This window comes from Rhinatrema bivittatum, chromosome 8 (genome assembly GCF_901001135.1).
Source record: "Rhinatrema bivittatum chromosome 8, aRhiBiv1.1, whole genome shotgun sequence".
Lineage (NCBI taxonomy): Eukaryota > Metazoa > Chordata > Amphibia > Gymnophiona > Rhinatrematidae > Rhinatrema > Rhinatrema bivittatum.
This window is the reverse complement of record NC_042622.1, coordinates 245,307,889-245,326,078: the sequence shown is the minus strand read 5'-3', so window position 1 is coordinate 245,326,078 and position 18,190 is coordinate 245,307,889. Positions and strand designations below refer to the sequence as shown.

Genomic DNA, 18,190 nt, shown 5'->3' with positions numbered 1-18,190 from the left:
GGACGTCCTCTCTCTACTGAACTATAGTCATGTCCCTGCTGCAGCTGACCTCGTCTCCCGATGGTGAGGACCTGTGGGGTCCTACCCCTCAGGTAGCACCAACCTTCACCTTGGGCCAAGGGTCCACGAAACACACGAATCCTAACAGCTTGAAACTAAGCAGGAGGCTCTTCTTTTGAATTTGGATGCAGAAAAGACATTTGATAAGGTAGATTAGTTGTATTTGTTTTAGCTTTTACCTGTATATGAGTTTTGTGGCTCCTTTATGCATGGTTGATGGCTTTATATGAGGTACCCAGTACTAGGATCCTAATTAATGGCTCTCCCTCTGTTTCCTTTCCACTTCAAAGGGGTATCAGGTAGGGCTGTCCCTTTTCACCCATTATTTTTTATTATTTTTAGAACATTTAGCCATTCTTATGAGGGATTTAGTTGAATTTCAGGGAATAATGATTAGAGGGCATGAGTTCAAGCTGAGTCTATTTGCAGACATCAAGTTACTGACACGCCGATACAGTATGGTGCGTTCGGCCAAGCACATAGTTTAGCATGCGACTGGCCACGTGTTGTCGATGCGCGTCTATTACCCCTTATCCTGTAAGGGGTTTAGTGCGTCGAAAATGAGTAGCCAACCCCCCCCCCCCCTGAAACCTAATAGCGCTCATCACATGCAAATGCAAGTTGATGAGGCGGTATTAGTTAGTCGCCTGGGATACTGAAAGTAAAATGTGCGGCCAATGAGCAACCCGGAAAAGTGTACAGAAAAGCAGAAAATACTGCTTTTCTGTACACTCTCTGGCTTAGTATCCTAGCAATATTAAGTCGGAGGAACCAAAAATTAAAAAAATAAATACATTACAAAAAATCTGCCCGCTGGTCAGCAGGTTAGAAAAATAGATGCTCAATTTTACCAGCATCCATTTTCCTAATGCGTGGCTGTCAGCGGGTTCTGAAACCTTCGCTAGTAAAATTGAGTGTCAGTTGCCGGAACTGCTGACAGCCGCCTCTACGCTAATAAGGAGGTGCTAGGGACGCACTATTGTCCTTAGCACCTCCTTATTAGTGCGATTCCTCATTTAAATACAGAATCGCATGCCCAGGAGAGGTGGCTGGGCGCCTGTTGGAGAGCGGGCTTTCAACACGGAGCACCAGCTCTTCCGCGATTATTACAGTATTGGCCTGCTTGTATGGGAAATCTTAACATTTCTATTCCAGCAATACTATATGCCATTTGACATTTTGGTTCTTTTTCAGGGTTATATGTTAACTATTCTGTTACCATTCCTTTGGAGAAGTCATTGCCCGACAGGAGGACTGGTAGCTTTTCCTGTTCCTGGGCTAAAAAATACATTGTCTGTTTAGAGATTGTCTATGACCTATTAGGCAATATATAGTCTTAATGTTTGGGTGATCATAGATAGTGTGAAGGCACTGTTGTCTAGGTGGCAAGAGTTGCCTATATCCTTTGTTGGTAGATGTGCTTTGATTAAATGATTACTTTACCTAAGCTTTTATACCCATTGCAAATGGATTGAACACTGTGATATTAAGGTTTATAAGTCAGCAATTGTACATTTTGTTTGGAGATGGAAACCAGTAAGGACTGGTGAAGCTAAATTATGTTGATAAAATGCAGGGTGGATTGAACCTACCTAATCTATGGTGGTATAACATGGCACATTGGCTTCAATTGATAGTAGATCTACTGTTAAATTTTAATAAATGTCATTCCTTTCCTTGAGGCCAAAAGACCGTGAAGTCTCTTTGACTAATCTGTTACATTATAAAAATGATTGTAGGTCCCTGCGGTATCATGTGGGCCATTTTTTCTATCATTGATTAAGGTATGGAGATGAGTTTGGAGTTTTTTTTCTGTCTCCAAATATTTCACCTTTTTTTGCAAAGAGTTATTAATACCCAGTTCCCTCCAGTTTTGGATTTTGATCTTTTTCACATCTGGAATCGATCGGGCCTAAAAGATTTGTGGGATTTTTTTGCTCCTAGATTATCTGATATTCTTCTTGTTCAAGATCTGAAGGATATGTGGAAAATTCCTAATGCACATTTTTATGGTTATTTACAAATTCAGCACTTTATTCTTAAACAGGGTCTATTCTTAAACAGGGTCCTGCACAGAGTTTTTGAGGGGCATTGGATTATCTCAGGTGTTCAATAAAATAGCTTGGTGGTATAAATTGCTGCGGGGTAATATTAAAACACCCCATTTAAATGTTTTGGCAGCCAAATAGTTGGAGGATTTGGGTTTGACTATTTCTGATCATGAATTACAAGAATATTTTGTCTCCATTTATAAGCTAACTTTGGACGTCTACACAAGGGAAATGCAATTTAAATTGGTCCATAGAATATTTATTGATAGGGTTAAAGGATTGCAGTTTCAAATTTTTGAGTAGGATATGTGTTCTAAGTGCCAGATGGAAACTGGTACCTATATGCATGTATTTTTGTGATGTATTATTGAGGTCTTTTTGGTCTGAAGTTCAGTCTAGAATTCAGATAGTACAGAAAAAAATGTTGTTTATACAGCATCAGGTTTTATGTTAGGGGTTGTTGCAAAGACTAAGGGGCAGATTTTCAAAGGGTTACGCACTAACCCCGAAAACCTGTTCCTGTGTGTGCTGAGTCTATTTTGCATAGGCTCGGCGACGTGTGCAAGCCCCAGGACGTGCGTGTGTCCCGGGACTTTGAAAAAGGGGCGGGAAGGGGCAGAGCCGTGGGCTTGGCGCCGGTCCGGGGGTGGGACCGAGGCCTCCAGCACAGTGGCTGTGCCGGGGGATGGCGCGCCGGCAGCTGGCCGGTGCGCGCAAGTTACGCCTGCCAGAGGCAGGCGTAACTCGTGAAAGGTGGGGGGGGGGATTTAAGTAGGGCTGGGGGGTGGGTTAGATAGGGGAAGGTGGGGGGGAGCAGAAGGAAAGTTCCCTCCAAGGCCGCTCCGATTTCAGAGCGGCCTTCGAGGAAACGGGGAAAGCCATCGGGGCTCCCCTAGGGCTCGGCGCGTGCAAGGTGCACAAGTGTGCACCATCTTGCGCGCGCCAACCCTGGATTTTATAACATGCGCGCAGCAGCCCGCGCATGTTATATAATCGGGTGTACATTTGTTCGCGCTGGGTAGCGTGCACAAATGTACCCTGTGCGCGCAGATTACAAAATCTGCCCCTAACAGTTTAAGTGTAGCGGAGAAGCGTTTCCTTTATCTGATGGCACTGTCAGCCAAGAAAGCTACCCTTACAGTTTGGACTGAAGCTTCTCCTCCTAGTATTACACTATGGGATCAGCTTATGGTGAATTATTTCTATAATGATTTTTTGCATTTCAGGTCACAAAACTGTTATATGAGGAGTGGCATTTTCAGGATTTGGAATCTTTTGCTACACTGCTCCTGAAACTCTGATCCTCTGCTGCAAGGGTAAGCAAACTGGTGGGCTTGAACAATCCTGCAGGTGGGCACACTGGCTGCCCGATCAGGGAAGCAAAAAAATGGCTACACTGTCAAGTCTTGGTGACATGGAAGCACTCCAAGGAGGGAGGGAGGGAGCTGCCAGAATGTGGTGATGACATTGTAAGCATGCTACAGCCTAGCCATGCATCTCTTTTGGTGGGCTAGGGAGAGGAGATGCTTCTGCTGTGGCACGCCTGGGCAGGGAGCCCCTTACTCTCCTTACCTATAGAGAGAGATCACAGCTGGTGCCTGCGGAGGGAAAGAACTGGTGATGTAGGAGAAGGGCATGGGCAAAGAAGCAAGAGACTGAGGAATCGGAGGGGAGAAAGGGAAGAGGTGGGGAAGGAGAATAAAGACAAAGGGGCGGATTTTAAGAGCCCTGCTCGCCTAAATCCGCCCAAATCCGGGCGGATTTAGGCGAGCAGGGCCCTGCGCGCCGGTGAGCCTATTTTACATAGGCCTACCGGCGTGCGCAGAGCCCCGGGACTCGCGTAAGTCCCGGGGTTTTCGGAGGGGGCGTGTCGGGGGGCGGGACTGAGTGCAGCGGCGTTTTCGGGGCATGTCGGGAGCGTTCCGGGGGCGGGCTCGTGGGCGTGGCTACGGCCCGGGGCGGTCCGGGGGCGTGGCCGCGCCCTCCGGACCCGCCCCCAGGTTGCATCCCGGCGCGCTAGCGGCCCGCTGGCGCGCGGGGATTTACGTCTCCCTCCGGGAGGCGTAAATCCCCCGACAAAGGTAAGTGAGGGGTTTAGACAGGGCCGGGCGGGTGGGTTAGGTAGGGGAAGGGAGGGGAAGGTGAGGGGAGGGCAAAGGAAAGTTCCCTTCGAGGCCGCTCCGATTTCGGAGCGGCCTCGGAGGGAACGGAGGTAGGCTGTGCGGCTCGGCGCGCGCCGGCTATACGGAATCGATAGCCTTGCGCGCGCCGATCCCGGATTTTAGCGGATACGTGCGGCTACGCGCGTATCTACTAAAATTCAGCGTACTTTTGTTGGCGCCTGGAGCGCCAACAAAAGTACGCCTATTCGCGGTATTTGAAAATCTACCCCAAAAAGTGTAAACAAAATAAAAATAAGCAAATAAAAAAATGAGAAAATAAAAAAGATGAGCAAACTAAGAAAAATATAAAAAATTAGAGAAAAATAGGATAAATTAGTGAAAACAGTAAAAATTAAAAAAAAAAAGCTCCTAGAAATGTTTGGCTGGCACCTGTTTTTTAAAAAAATTTCCAGTATTTACCATTGTTGTATGTAGCCTGTGTGTGGTGCTGTGGGGCGGATTTTAAGAGCCTTGCTCGCCTAAATCCGCCCAAATCCGGGCGGATTTAGGCGAGCAGGGCCCTGCGCGCCGGTGAGCCTATTTTACATAGGCTCACCGGCGAGCGCAGACCCCGGGACTTGCGTAAGTCCCGGGGTTCTCCGAGGGGGGCATGTCGGGGGCGTGTCGGGGGGTGGGCCCGGTCGTCGCGGCGTTTAGGGGGCGTGTCGGCAGCGTTTTGGGGGTGGGTCCAGGGGCGTGGTCACGGCCCGGGGCGGTCCGGGGGCGTGGCCGCGCCCTCCGTACCCGCCCCCAGGTCGCGTCCCGGCGCGCTAGCCGCCCGCCCGTAAATCCCCGACAAAGGTAAGGATGGGGTTTAGACAGGGCCGGGCGGGTGGGTTAGGTAGGGGAAGGGAGGGGAAGGTGAGGGGAGGGCAAAAGAAAGTTCCCTCCGAGGCCGCTCCGATTTTGGAGCGGCCTCGGAGGGAACGGAGGTAGGCTGCGCGGCTCGGTGCGCGCCGGCTATACAGAATCCATAGCCTTGCGTGCGCCAATCCTGGATTTTAGCTGATACGCGCGGCTCCGCGCGTATCTACTAAAATCCAGCGTACTTTTGCTTGCGCCTGATGCGCCAGCAAAAGTAGGCCAAATCGCGCGGTTTGAAAATCTACCCCTGTGTGTGTATCTCTTGTGTTTGTCTGGTGTGCTTTGGTCTGTGTTGGTGTGTGATGTGGTCTGTCTGCCTGTCTCTCTGTGCTTAGATGTGGTGTGTCTGTCTTATGTGTTGTGTCTATGTGGTGTGTCTGAGTATGGTGTGTCTAGGTGTGATATGTCTCTATGCCTGTCTAGCTGTTATGTTTCTGTCTCTCTGTGGAATGTCTGTGTCTGGGCCTTCTTTGTCTTTCTGTGTATGGGATAACTATTTCTATTTCGCTCTGTCGGTCTGGGTATGAGGTATCTATTTCTGTCTGTTTGGGTGTGGGGTGTCTGCTTCTCTGTGTATGCATGAGCTTACTTCTTTCAAAGACATGACAAGAAACAAAATGGGGGCTTTGAGTCACTGGTTGGCCGTGTGGCTGTCTGGTGAATACCCTTCATATATGTATGTGTGTGTGTGTTTTTACACACATAGATACATTATAGTAACCTATTTTGGGGGCCCCAACCAATTGTATGAATGGAAGGTGGGCCACACCTCAAAGATTTGATCATCCCTGCTCTACCGTATTCTGTATGACATTGCATAGATACATTTTCCAAGATATCTGGAGTGTGGTTTGGAAAGGATGAATATATGAATGAGTATTGGCTGGAGTGGATGGTTTTTGATGGGTTGAGAAATGTAAAACTATCGAGAGGACATCTCTGCTATGTCAATTTGAAGCTGTTGTTTTTCCTGGAGTTCAGGTTTGTACTTGTATTATGCTACTGTTCAGATGTATCTCTTGAATAAAGAAAGTTAAAAAAATATATATTAACAGAGATAACAGATTCATGATTAGAACTTATGCTATATCCAGAATCACATTTCAATGATTTTGGCAAACTCATTATGAGGTCTCTATAATACACCATTTATGATCTTTCATTGGTAGGTCATGAGTTTGCTGTTAGTGATTTTCTAGCTCCTAGTGGACCATAGTTTATAAGTACTGTGCAATTTTAATCATTCAGCATTGAGAAAGCCCAGGCTGTCATCTACCTGTGCCCCTAAGCAGTCAGGCTTCCATAGCTGGCAGGTAAGACAAATCCTTTGCAGCTTAGACTAGAATAACTGAGCAGAGAGGATGGTCTTTACCTACCTCATCAACTATGCATCACTGACTGCACAGCCTGAAGCTGCGGGATGCTTTGCACAACCTATAGCTATATGATGGAAGGGAGGGATCATATATCTTAATCTCCTCTTACCATATTTTGTTACTAACTATACATGTCGCTAAATTCCACTGCTTGAAGCCTTGATAAAAGGAAAAATTCATGGCAAATATGCAGAACTGCTGCTAGACCGCAGAATCTAACTCAGATTGGCTTATATGTACTTTTGCATAGCTGGGAGTAACAGACGCTTTTGCACATCTTTCCCAGATGGGGCAATTCAGAAACCCAGCTGGTTTTTAAGGTGGGAGGCCATACCTATTCTTTTCAGATGCTAAAAAGTGCAGCAGGAAGCAAAAAACAAAAGCTGCTTCAAATACCGAGAAGACACCAAAGCCTCCGAAAATCAGAATTATTTTTCAATTCATTTATAACAAAATAAAATTAACAAAACCCCACGTGCAACACCAAATACGCGACTTGGCCCCCATGCATTTTGTCACGCTGCACGTTCATTTGTATTATCCCACCCACTTTCTTCTTTCTTGTTTCTCCTATGGGGCGTGGAGGAGTTATCGAAATCTCCAATCAAACGCGGCCCTCCTGGCGCCTGGGGGTCCACCAGTGGTGGGAGAGGGGGCGGTGCTTGGGAGTGTCCGAATGCGTCCTTACGTGCCTATGGCCCGTTTCTTCCCCCTTCCGGCGCGTTGCGTGACGCACTTCATGAATAATGAAGTGTAGGGGCGGGGAGAGCTGCGATGTGACGTAACGCGGCGTGGCGACGGGATTGCTTACTGCTGGTGACGGCGGTTAGTCCTCCCCCCACCTCTCTTTTCGGAGCTCGCGCAGTGTTTCGTCGCCGTCGCTGAGGGAGGGGGAGAATGGTTGCAAGATGGCGACACTGAAGGAGGAGCGGAGCTATGGGCTCTCCTGCGGCAGGATAAGCGATGGCAGTAAGGTCTCCGTTTTTCATGTCAAGCTGACTGACAGCGCTCTGAAGGCCTTCGAGAACTACCAGAGTGGCAAGGTGAGGGGATAAAGAGGGATGGGAGCCTCAGAGAGAGAAAAAGATATGGGGATGGGGGTTGGCACAGTAGTGCTGCTGCTAACTCAGTGTCCTGAGAGCTCCTAGCCCACAGGAGTCTTTCCCGCCTCCCCAGTGGAAGTGGCTCCCTAGAGTCTAGTTGCGGCTTCCGAGGATGGGTGCTGTTGCTCCAAACTCAGTTACCCTCTCTCTTCACCCCGTCCCTCCCTTACTTCCACAACTGAACATGGTGCAGGAGGGACTCTCTGGAGCTCGGGGGGAAGCAGAGGGAATAGGGCTGTGCAGAGTACTAGGTCTGGACTCTTATTTCTAGACTCCTTGAGTGAGAGAGAAGGAAGGCAGCAGTTGCTACTCCAAACCCCCCAGGCTCCCCCAAACCCTCCATTCCCCCCCCCCCCCGAGGGAGGGGAAAGGGAACCTCTGCTATACTGTGCTGCCAGGGACGGGGGAGCCTATTACTACCGGCAGTCTCTTAGAGAGAGAGACGGGGTCGGTGGTTCCCAGAATTCTACTGCTATTAGACTTGGTGGGCTTTTCCTGGAGATCACCTGCTGGTTTTCTTAGAAACTCAGATGATGCGGGCTGCTTTAGGGAGAGCTTTGAGGGGTTGAATCCAAGAGTGTGGTGGTGGTGTGGTTGGGGGGTTGGGGGGTCTGTGTGGACAAAATAAGCTGCTGGTTGAACCCTGTTTGGGGTGGAGACTTGGTTGGGATTGTAATTAAAACTCCTAACGGTAATTGCCTTGGAACTACATTTTTCTTTTTCCCCAAAACTACAAGCACATGTGTGAGGGGAGAGGGTTATTTTCTTTTCTACTTTCCAGTGTTTCTCTATCCCCTTCCCTAGTAGAGATTTATTTTTGTTTCACATATCATTTAGTTTTTGAGGGTAGATGCCTTGTAATGTCTGGCTTCTCTTTTTTTTTTTTTTTGTTTAATTGAAGGGGACTGAACTGAAATGTTGATCTGCTGTAATGGAAACAGACCCATGCATTCAGCCCATTCTTGAAAGGCCACATTGATACATTTTGCAGTAATATTTTGTGGGTTGGATTCTGGAACATGAATATTGACAAGGAAGAGTGCTTATGCTTTTTCTGTTTCTCAGCAGTGAAGGTCTGGCAGTTAAAACGTTTAGGAAAGCTTTGATTTATATTTGTTTTATTTAATTTGCCATAAGAGTTTTTAGTAGCTTCTACCATTTCAGAAAAGCAGACATGAGTGGATTGAAATACTTTCCCATAGCATATTTTGCTGATATCTATTTTTTACCTAGTTAAGCATCCCTTTCAACTCACTTTCCATCTTTGCATACATTTTTAAATGTATTTCTGGAAGTGTGATTTGTCAGTTACCGACTTTTTTTTTTTTTCCTGTGGAACCAAATATTAATGTAAATGATGAATTTGCATATTTGTTACATCAATCAGTGAACTGATTGGCAACTGGAAATGTTCTGCTTGATAGTCTCAGATAATGGTCACTGGTCTTTTCCTGCTTTGATTTATTTGTTCACTGGAGCACAATCATTTAAAACTTTTATAAGTCATGTTTACAAGCTTTTAAATACTGAATATATTTTAACTTTCATATGAAGTTGATAGCTAAGATATGACATACAATCAGTACTTCAAATTAAAAATATCAAGGCAACATATAGCTTTTATCTATCTAAGAAGCCAGTAACCACAACAGTTCTATAAATTCACATGATTTCTATGGCCAATTTTTATAACCCATGTAAGAGAGAAAAAAAAAACTATTATACAATACAATAAACAGGTGTCCCAACTTACTGCATAAAATGCACTAACAAAACATTATGCAAGATGCATATTTTTAAAAATGTGTATTTTGTAATTCCATCTTCTATTAGCAGAAATACCCTTAGCAATAGGTTTTATACAGGGTAACTGCCCTTTTGGTTCAGCACAGATCTGACACTAACCTACTACCTTCAGCTCTGTACCCTAAGTAACTTGTTTTAGGCAAGTACTTATTTTCTTCCATGGCATTAAATAGTGGGAAGTTGTGTGGCTTAATCCTAGGCTGTAATATTGACCGTTAACAAGATGGATATATTTTCTTGTGAATTTTAAATAGTAAATTCATCTACCTCATTCTTCACGTGGTTAAATTGTTTGCTGTTAAAAAGAAACATGGCTAACAACAAAAATGTGTCACTTGTGTAAAAATGAACTAGATGTGTTCATGAGTCTACCTAATTATTTAATATTTAAAAACAAAACACTGGTAGAATCTGAGTTTAATGTTGCTGACTGTGTTTACAGCTGGGCTGCAGATGCTGAGTTATGCAAATTTTAAAGCTGAACGATTGGCCTATCCTGAGTCACTTCCTTTTAAGCTGCTGAGTTTGTTACTGAAATTTATCTTTGGTGCTGTATCATGGTTTGTAGGCATTGTGATGAGTGTGCTAGAGTCTTGAAACTTTCCAGTATTTGTTAACCAGGGGGGGGAGGCGAAGCATAACAAAATAGGTGATAAACCTTCTTGTGTGTTTAAAATATCTTTTAAAAAAACAAACATTTCTCTCTAATTTTTTTTGACATGGCAGTTTCCTTCTGCCTTCTTGTGGTTTCTGGGATCTGGTGTCATAAGCCTTCACTTGCAACTACCTAGGGATATTTTCTCTTATTTTGCCCTCTCCCTGCTTACTTTAGTCCAGCCATTGCAGCAACAAGGGGCTCCCTTTGGTGTCCTGCAATCATGGGCCCTAAATGTGCCCCCCACTAAATGTCATCATAGCACAATGACTATGGCTTCCTTCCCTTAAGATCTGTGAACTGTCTCTGTGGCATACCAGCTCATTTATTTAGACATTTTATATACCTTCATTCCAAATGAAGATCACAATGGTTTACAAAAGTAACATTTTATGCGCTTTACCGGGCACACAAGTTGTGTACGCGCTTGGCCGTGTTTTCTTCTAGGTGCTTAATTTTTGGGCACACCTTTTTTTTTTTTTAAAGCGCAAACTGCACCAATGCATGCTTACTGCCTTGATGGCTCCGGTAAGCAAGAAGCATCTTCCTATTTGTGTTGCCTGTCATATTAGGGCTTCTCAGCCTGACCTGGCTTCTAATCTGTCAGCGCTGTTCAGATGCTCAGGGAGAGTTGACTTCCTTGGATTTTGCTAAGCCGGGCTCTTCCCATTCTGATGATGGGTTGGTCACGGCTTTGACTGGAGGGATGCCAGATCTTGGCTCTCCTTTGACGGGCTCCTTCGCTGGCGAGGGCAGTTCTGTGGGACCGGCTCCAGTTCCTTCTGGGCCTGGTTTGGATCCGACTGCTTTTTCTTGGGTGGAATTTTTTCAAGGCTTTCAATCCTTTTTTCAGGTGCAGTCCTCCTCTCAGCTGGTGGCTTCTCCCTCTGCCAGCCCTATGCTTAAGGGCTGGGGCTCTCTTTGGCTCCATGCGGGTTTTCCCAGGAATCTGGTTGGCACTGATGAGGTTAATCCTGTTTCCCTGGAAGATGGGGAAATTTCTCCAGGGCTGGAGCCGTATCGAACCATATTTATTTATTTATTTATTTTTAATTTTTATATACCGATGTTCCTGTAAAGAATACATATCGCACCGGTTTACAAGGAACTGAACAGTCGCCTCCAGGGCGGAAATACATTAAAACAGTCGCCTCAAGGCAGAATACATTAACACAAGTATACAGGAAAACTATTAAAGAGAACTTTCATAAACTCAATTAAATGTAACTGGGAACCATAAATCAGGAACATATGTACAGAGGTAGGTATATCGTCTGTCGCTTCACCTGGAAGCGACAGACGATATACCTATCTGGAATAGGATGCCCCAGAGACAAATTTTAAAGGAGGTCGGACATTGGAAGGCCTGTACCCGTTGGATCCGGCTGTGAGAGAGCATTTGTTTTTCCAAAGTGGATGCTCTGGCATCACAGAGACTTGGTGGAAGGAGGATAACCAATGGGACAGTGCTATATCAGGGTACATAAGAACATAAGAAATTGCCATGCTGGGTCAGACCAAGGGTCCATCAAGCCCAGCATCCTGTTTCCAACAGAGGCCAAAAACCAGGCCACAAGAACCTGGCAATTACCCAAACACTAAGAAGAACCCATGCTACTGATGCAATTAATAGCAGTGGCTATTCCCTAAGTATAATTGATTAATAGCCATTAATGGACTTCTCCTCCAAGAACTTATCCAAACCTTTTTTGAACCCAGCTACACTAACTGCACTAACTACCTTCTCTGGCAACAAATTCCAGAGCTTTATTGTGCGTTGAGTGAAAAAGAATTTTCTCCGATTAGTCTTAAATGTGCTACTTGCTAACTTCATGGAATGCCCCCTAGTCCTTCTATTATTCGAAAGTGTAAATAACCGAGTCACATCTACTCGTTCAAGACCTCTCATGATCTTAAAGACCTCTATCATATCCCCCCTCAGCCGTCTCTTCTCCAAGCTGAACAGCCCTAACCTCTTCAGCCTTTCCTCATAGGGGAGCTGTTCCATCCCCTTTATCATTTTGGTTGCCCTTCTCTGTAGCTTCTCCATTGTAACTATATCTTTTTTGAGATGCGGCGACCAGAATTGTACACAGTATTCAAGGTGCGGTCTCACCATGGAGCGATACAGTGGCATTATGACATTTTCCGTTCTATTAACCATTCCCTTCCTAATAATTCCTAACGTTCTATTTGCTTTTTTGACTGCTGCAGCACACTGAGCCGACAATTTTAAAGTATTATCTACTTTATGTCCGGGAGGGTATAGAGTCCAACAGGATAAAGATCATACAAGAGACTAAATGCTCAGTAGAATCTATATGGGTAGAAATCCCATGTGTGTTGGGTAAGAGTATAATGATAGGAGTATACTACCGTCCCCCTGGACAAAATGGTCAGACAGATGATGAAATGCTAAGAGAAATCAGGGAAGCAAACCAATTTGGCAGTGCAATAATAATGGGAGATTTCAATTACCCCAATATTGACTGGGTAAATGTAACATCAGGACTTGCTAGAGACATAAAGTTCCTGGATGTAATAAATGATTGCTTCATGGAGCAATTGGTTCAGGAACCAACAAGAGAGGGAGCTATTTTAGATTTAATTCTTAGTGGAATGCAAGATTTGGTGAGAGAAGTAATGGTGGTGGGGCCACTTGGCAACAGTGATCATAACATGATCAAATTTAAACTAATAACTGGAAGGGGGACAATAAGTAAATCTGCAGCTCTAACACTAAATTTTAAAAAGGGAAACTTTGATAAAATGAGAAAAATAGTTAGAAAAAAACTGAAAGGTGCAGCTGCAAAGGTTAAAAGTGTTCAACAGGCATGGACATTGTTTAAAAATACAATCCTAGAAGCGCAGTCCATATGTATTCCGCGCATTAAGAAAGGTGGAAGGAAGGCAAAACGATTACTGTCATGGTTAAAAGGTGAGGTGAAAGAGGCTATTTTAGCCAAAAAAACATCCTTCAAAAATTGGAAGAAGGATCCGTCTGAAGAAAATAGGATAAAACATAAGCATTGTCAAGCTAAGTGTAAAACATTGATAAGACAGGCGAAGAGAGAATTTGAAATGAAATTGGCCATAGAGGCAAAAACTCATAATAAAAACTTTTTAAAATATATCCAAAGCAAAAAACCTGTGAGGGAGTCGGTTGGACCATTAGATGACAGAGGGGTTAAAGGGGCTCTTAGGGAATATAAGGCCATTGCAGAAAGACTAAATTAATTCTTTGCCTCCGTGTTTACTAATGAGGATGTTGGGGAGATACCAGTTCCGGAGATGGTTTTCAGGGGTGATGAGTCAGACGAACTGAACGAAATCACTGTGAACCTGGAAGATGTAGTAGGCCAGATTGACAAACTAAAGAGTAGCAAATCACGTGGACCGGATGGTATGCATCCTAGGGTTCTGAAGGAACTCAAAAATGAAATTTCTGATCTATTAGTTAAAATTTGTAACCGATCATTAAAATCATCCATTGTACCTGAAGACTGGAGGGTGGCCAATGTAACACCAATATTTAAAAAAAAAAGGCTCCAGGGGCGATCCGGGTAACTATAGACCAGTGAGCCTAACTTCAGTGCCGGGAAAAATAGTGGAAACTATTCTCAAGAACAAAATTGTAAAGCATATAGAAAGACATGATTTCATGGAACATAGTCAACATGGATTTACCCAAGGGAAGTCTTGCCTAACAAATCTGCTTCATTTTTTTGAAGGGGTTAATAAACATGTGGATAAAAGTGAACCGGTAGATGTAGTGTATTTGGATTTTCAGAAGGCGTTTGACAAAGTCCCTCATGAGAGGCTTCTAAGAAAACTAAAAAGTCATGGAATAGGAGGCGATGTCCTTTCGTGTATTACAAGCTGGTTAAAAGACAGGAAACAGAGTAGGATTAAATGGTTAATTTTCTCAGTGGAAAATGCTAAACAGTGGAGTGCCTCAGGGATCTGTACTTGAACCGGTGCTTTTCAATATATGTGTGTGTGTGTGTGTATATATATATATATATATATATATATATATATAAATATGATCTGGAAAGGAATACGACGAGTGAGGTTATCAAATTTGCAGATGATACAAAATTATTCAGAGTAGTTAAATCACAAGCAGACTGTGATACATTGCAGGAGGACCTTGCAAGACTTGAAGATTGGGCATCCAAATGGCAGATGAAATTTAATGTGGACAAGTGCAAGGTGTTGCATATAGGGAAAAATAACCGTTGCTGTAGTTACACGATGTTAGGTTCCATATTAGGAGCTACCACCCAGGAAAAAGATCTAGGCATCATAGTGGATAATACTTTAAAATTGTCAGCTCAGTGTGCTGCAGCATTCAAAAAAGCAAATAGAATGTTAGGAATTATTAGGAAGGGAATGATTAATAGAACAGAAAATGTCATAATGCCTCTACATCGCTCCATGGTGAGACCGCACCTTGAATACTGTGTACAATTCTGGTCGCCGCATCTCAAAAAAGATATAGTTGCGATGGAGAAGGTACAGAGAAGGGCAACCAAAATGATAAAGGGGATGGAACAGCTTCCCTAGGAGGAAAGATTGAAGAGATTAGGGCTGTTCAGCTTGGAGAAGAGACGGCTGAGGGGGGATATGATAGAGGTCTTTAAGATCATGAGAGGTCTTGAACGAGTAGATGTGACTCGGTTATTTTCACTTTCGAATAATAGAAGGACTAGGGGGCATTCCATGAAGTTAGCAAGTAGCACATTTAAGACTAATTGGAGAAAATTCTTTTTCACTCAACGCACAATAAAGCTCTGGAATTTGTTGCCAGAGGATGTGGTTAGTGCAGTTAGTGTAGCTGGGTTAAAAAAAGGTTTGGATAAGTTCTTGGAGGAGAAGTCCATTAATGGCTATTAATCAATTTTACTTAGGGAATAGCTACTGCTATTAATTGCATCAGTAGCATGGGATCTTCTTAGTGTTTGGGTAATTGCCAGGTTCTTGTGGCCTGGTTTTGGCCTCTGTTGGAAACAGGATGCTGGGCTTGATGGACCCTTGGTCTGACCCAGCATGGCAAGTTCTTATGCTGTTTCTAAGCAGACGACTATCCTCATAGAGGAAGGAGTGGTCTTGAAGGATGTTCATGATAGGATTGAGGCTATTCTTAAGCAAGCCTTTGAGGCAGTGACGATTAAATTTACAGATTGCCTCCTGTTGCGCTCTAGTGGCGAGATCTTATTTGCTTCTCTCAGGAGGTTGATGAGTCTGGAGGGAATTCCAGAGCGCTTATGGAACCTGCTGCTGCCTTTTTAGCAGACGCAGGCTGTGATTTGGTCCTTACCTCAGAGGAGTAGCTTTGGTGATAGTGGCCAGGTGTCAACTTTGGTTGCGAAATTGGTCGGCTGATGCATCCTCCAAAGCTAATCTTACCAAGATGCCCTTTAAAGGCTCGCTCTTGTTTCAAGAGTGAGTTGGAGAAACTGGCCAGTAAGTGGGGCGAGTCTCCAGTTCTGCAGCTGTCGGAGGATAAAAAGCAGTTTCCTAGCGTGTAGCAGATGGACTCAGGACCAATGGGTATAGTGTGCTCCTGATAGCAGTTGGAGACAGTCAGATTTCAATCTGACATCAGCCCTAGTACATATACCCCTGCAGGAAGCTCTGTTCTTCAGTATTTCTCAGTCTCCATAGCAGTTCGGGACTCTATACATGCTTGCACAGCGTTAGAGTATTCTAACCAAAGAAATCCAAAATCAAAAAAGAAATCTTACCTCTTCAGACGAGCCCTGCTCTCCTGCGGTGATACCTAGAGTCCCTCCTCCAGTTGAGAATTCCTGAGGTGATTTCCGCGATCCCTCAGAAGTAGGCCTTGGTCTAGCAGCCGGTTCCCGGCATGGACTTAGCCCCCAGCAACGGGTGCGGCTGAGAGGCAGTGGGTGCAACTTCAAGCGCGGCGGTGAAGTTACCTTTCCCTCTCCCCCCGCAGCTGGAGACTGCCTGGAACGAGACCAGGAAATGCCGAGACAAGGTAAGGTAGAAAACTTCCTAAAAGTCTCCGGTCTCTGAGGCTCGAATAGCCGCACAGATCGCTAGCCGGCATCAGTGCTACCGGGTTGATCAGCCTCGTTCGGGCTAGACCCCGGTCCGATACGAGGGTCCTCCGAGGTTGCCATATTGCTCACGTGGTCGCAGACGCCATTTTCCCTTGATCACCGCCCTGTCCGCCGATTTGAGCCGGGCGCACAAATCACTTGTGCGCACAGCGGCGCACGCATCCAACCTACACGCACAACTTCGGCGCGGCCGGAGCGCATGACTAAGCTTCCCGGCGTGCACCTGAATGTGCAGACCAGGGGTTTCTGCAATTCTATGTGCACAAGCCATGGCACCACCAGACAAGAAGCTCAAGGCTCAGGTCCTCTGCCCAACATGCCGCATAAGAGCTGTACACCTTGAAGAGGCCACAGCTCTATGTCTACAGTGCGAGGAGGCCCTGGGTGTACCAGGTCAAGGTCCTCTCCAGCCAGTACTGGGATCCGGATCCACCGACATTACACCGGACCTCTCTACCCCCAGCGGGAGCCTCCTTCAAACGGGGCTCCCTGGGGACGCAGTGCCTCTCAATTTAGACCCAGCATCTTTCTCCTGGGTAGAATTTTTCAAAGGCCTACATACCTTTGTCCACATGCAACCAGTGTTTCCGATGCCACAGGCTCCCCCATAGGACCCTAACATCCCCGGACCCTCTAAACCCAGAGAAGGGCCTCTCCCGCCCAAAAGCCCCAACACTGGGGACTCGGACACCTCGGACGAGGATCAAGACTCCCTGGAGAAAGGGGAAATTCCCCCAGGAATGGAACCTTACTGAACCATGAGGCGGTTCTTCGCCAAAGATGAACTATCGGACCTCGTGACTCACAGCTTGAAAGAGCTCGCTATCCCAGGACGAGTGCCACAGGGGAACCGAAGACGAACCCCCTCCTCGAGGGACTCTGTCAAGCCTGCTGCCATTTCCCTTTGCTGCAAGCCGTTCAACAGCTGATTAACCTGGAATGGGAGGCTCTGGAGGCAACGTTCAAGGGGGGATGGACCCTGGCAGCCCTATACCCCCTGGACCCCACTGCCAAAGATCTCCTGGCATTCCCCAAAGTGGATACCATGGTCTGCGCAGTCTCAAAGCGCACTATCATCCCAGTCGAGGGAAGAGCGGCACTCAGATGCCCAGGGTAGACGTCTGGAATCCATCATCAGTCATTTGATGTATCAGCTATGTCACTACAGTACGCGGCCTGCTGTGCCATGGTGACACGCGCCTGCTTATCAAAGACCAGGAATGCCACCACACCCGTTGAAGCACTAGAACCAGCAGTATCATTCCTCATGGATGCGACCTCTGACCTGGTGCGCACCGCAGCCAGAGGCATTTCGTCCATTGTGGCAGCCAGAAGGCAACTCTGGCTCCGAAGCTGGTCAGCCGACGAGACGTCCAAGACGAGACTCACGAGAATGCCCTTTAAGGGAACCCTCCTGTTCGGAAGCGAACTGGAGAAGTTAGCCGACAAATGGGGCGAATCCCCAGTACTGCGGCTACCGGAGGACAGGAACAAGAGAAGCCAGTGCCCCTCACCCCAAATATCTAAGGGCAGGGGATCACAGCGCTTAAGACCTTACAAAAGTACATATCAAGCACCTTTCGGAACAAACAGCAAAAGGGGAGCCGGCGCGGGTCCAGGCCCCAGCCGCACCCCGCAATGAAGATCAGCCAATCCATCCACAGGAAGAAGCCATAGGGGGCAGACTTGCCCTATTCTACCGAAGATGGGTCTAGATAACTTTGGACAAGTGGGTCCTTACCATCATTTGCGAGGGATATTATCTGGGCTTCCACAACATTCCTCCGGACAAATTTGTGAAATCCCCCTGCCACGACCCTTCCAAGAGGACGGCCGTGGAAACCACACTGACCAAATTGCTTGACTTAAAGGCCATAATGCAGATGCCCACGCATCAACAAAATACAGGGCACTATTCCATCTATTTTATCATTCCCAAGAAAGAGGGTACGTTCCGGCCCATCCTGGACCTCAAGTCCGTCAACCGCCACCTGAGGGTACCTCGCTTCCGCATGGAAACC

At 45.9% G+C, this 18,190-nt stretch overlaps 1 protein-coding gene across 4 annotated transcripts in view; it reads left to right on the top strand.

Annotated features, from left to right (window-relative positions):
- The first annotated feature begins 7,289 nt into the window (after window positions 1-7,289).
- ELL (elongation factor for RNA polymerase II) overlaps window positions 7,290-18,190 on the top strand; it is a 528,830-nt gene continuing 517,929 nt past the window's right edge. For all 4 annotated transcript variants that reach the window (XR_003858420.1, XR_003858421.1, XR_003858419.1 and 1 more), the window contains exon 1: window positions 7,290-7,556. Coding sequence is in view for 1 of the 4 variants with exons in the window: in XM_029614402.1 (XP_029470262.1) it covers window positions 7,422-7,556 (135 nt within the window). In the remaining 3 variants the exon portion in view is untranslated. The remainder of the gene's footprint in view (window positions 7,557-18,190) is intronic.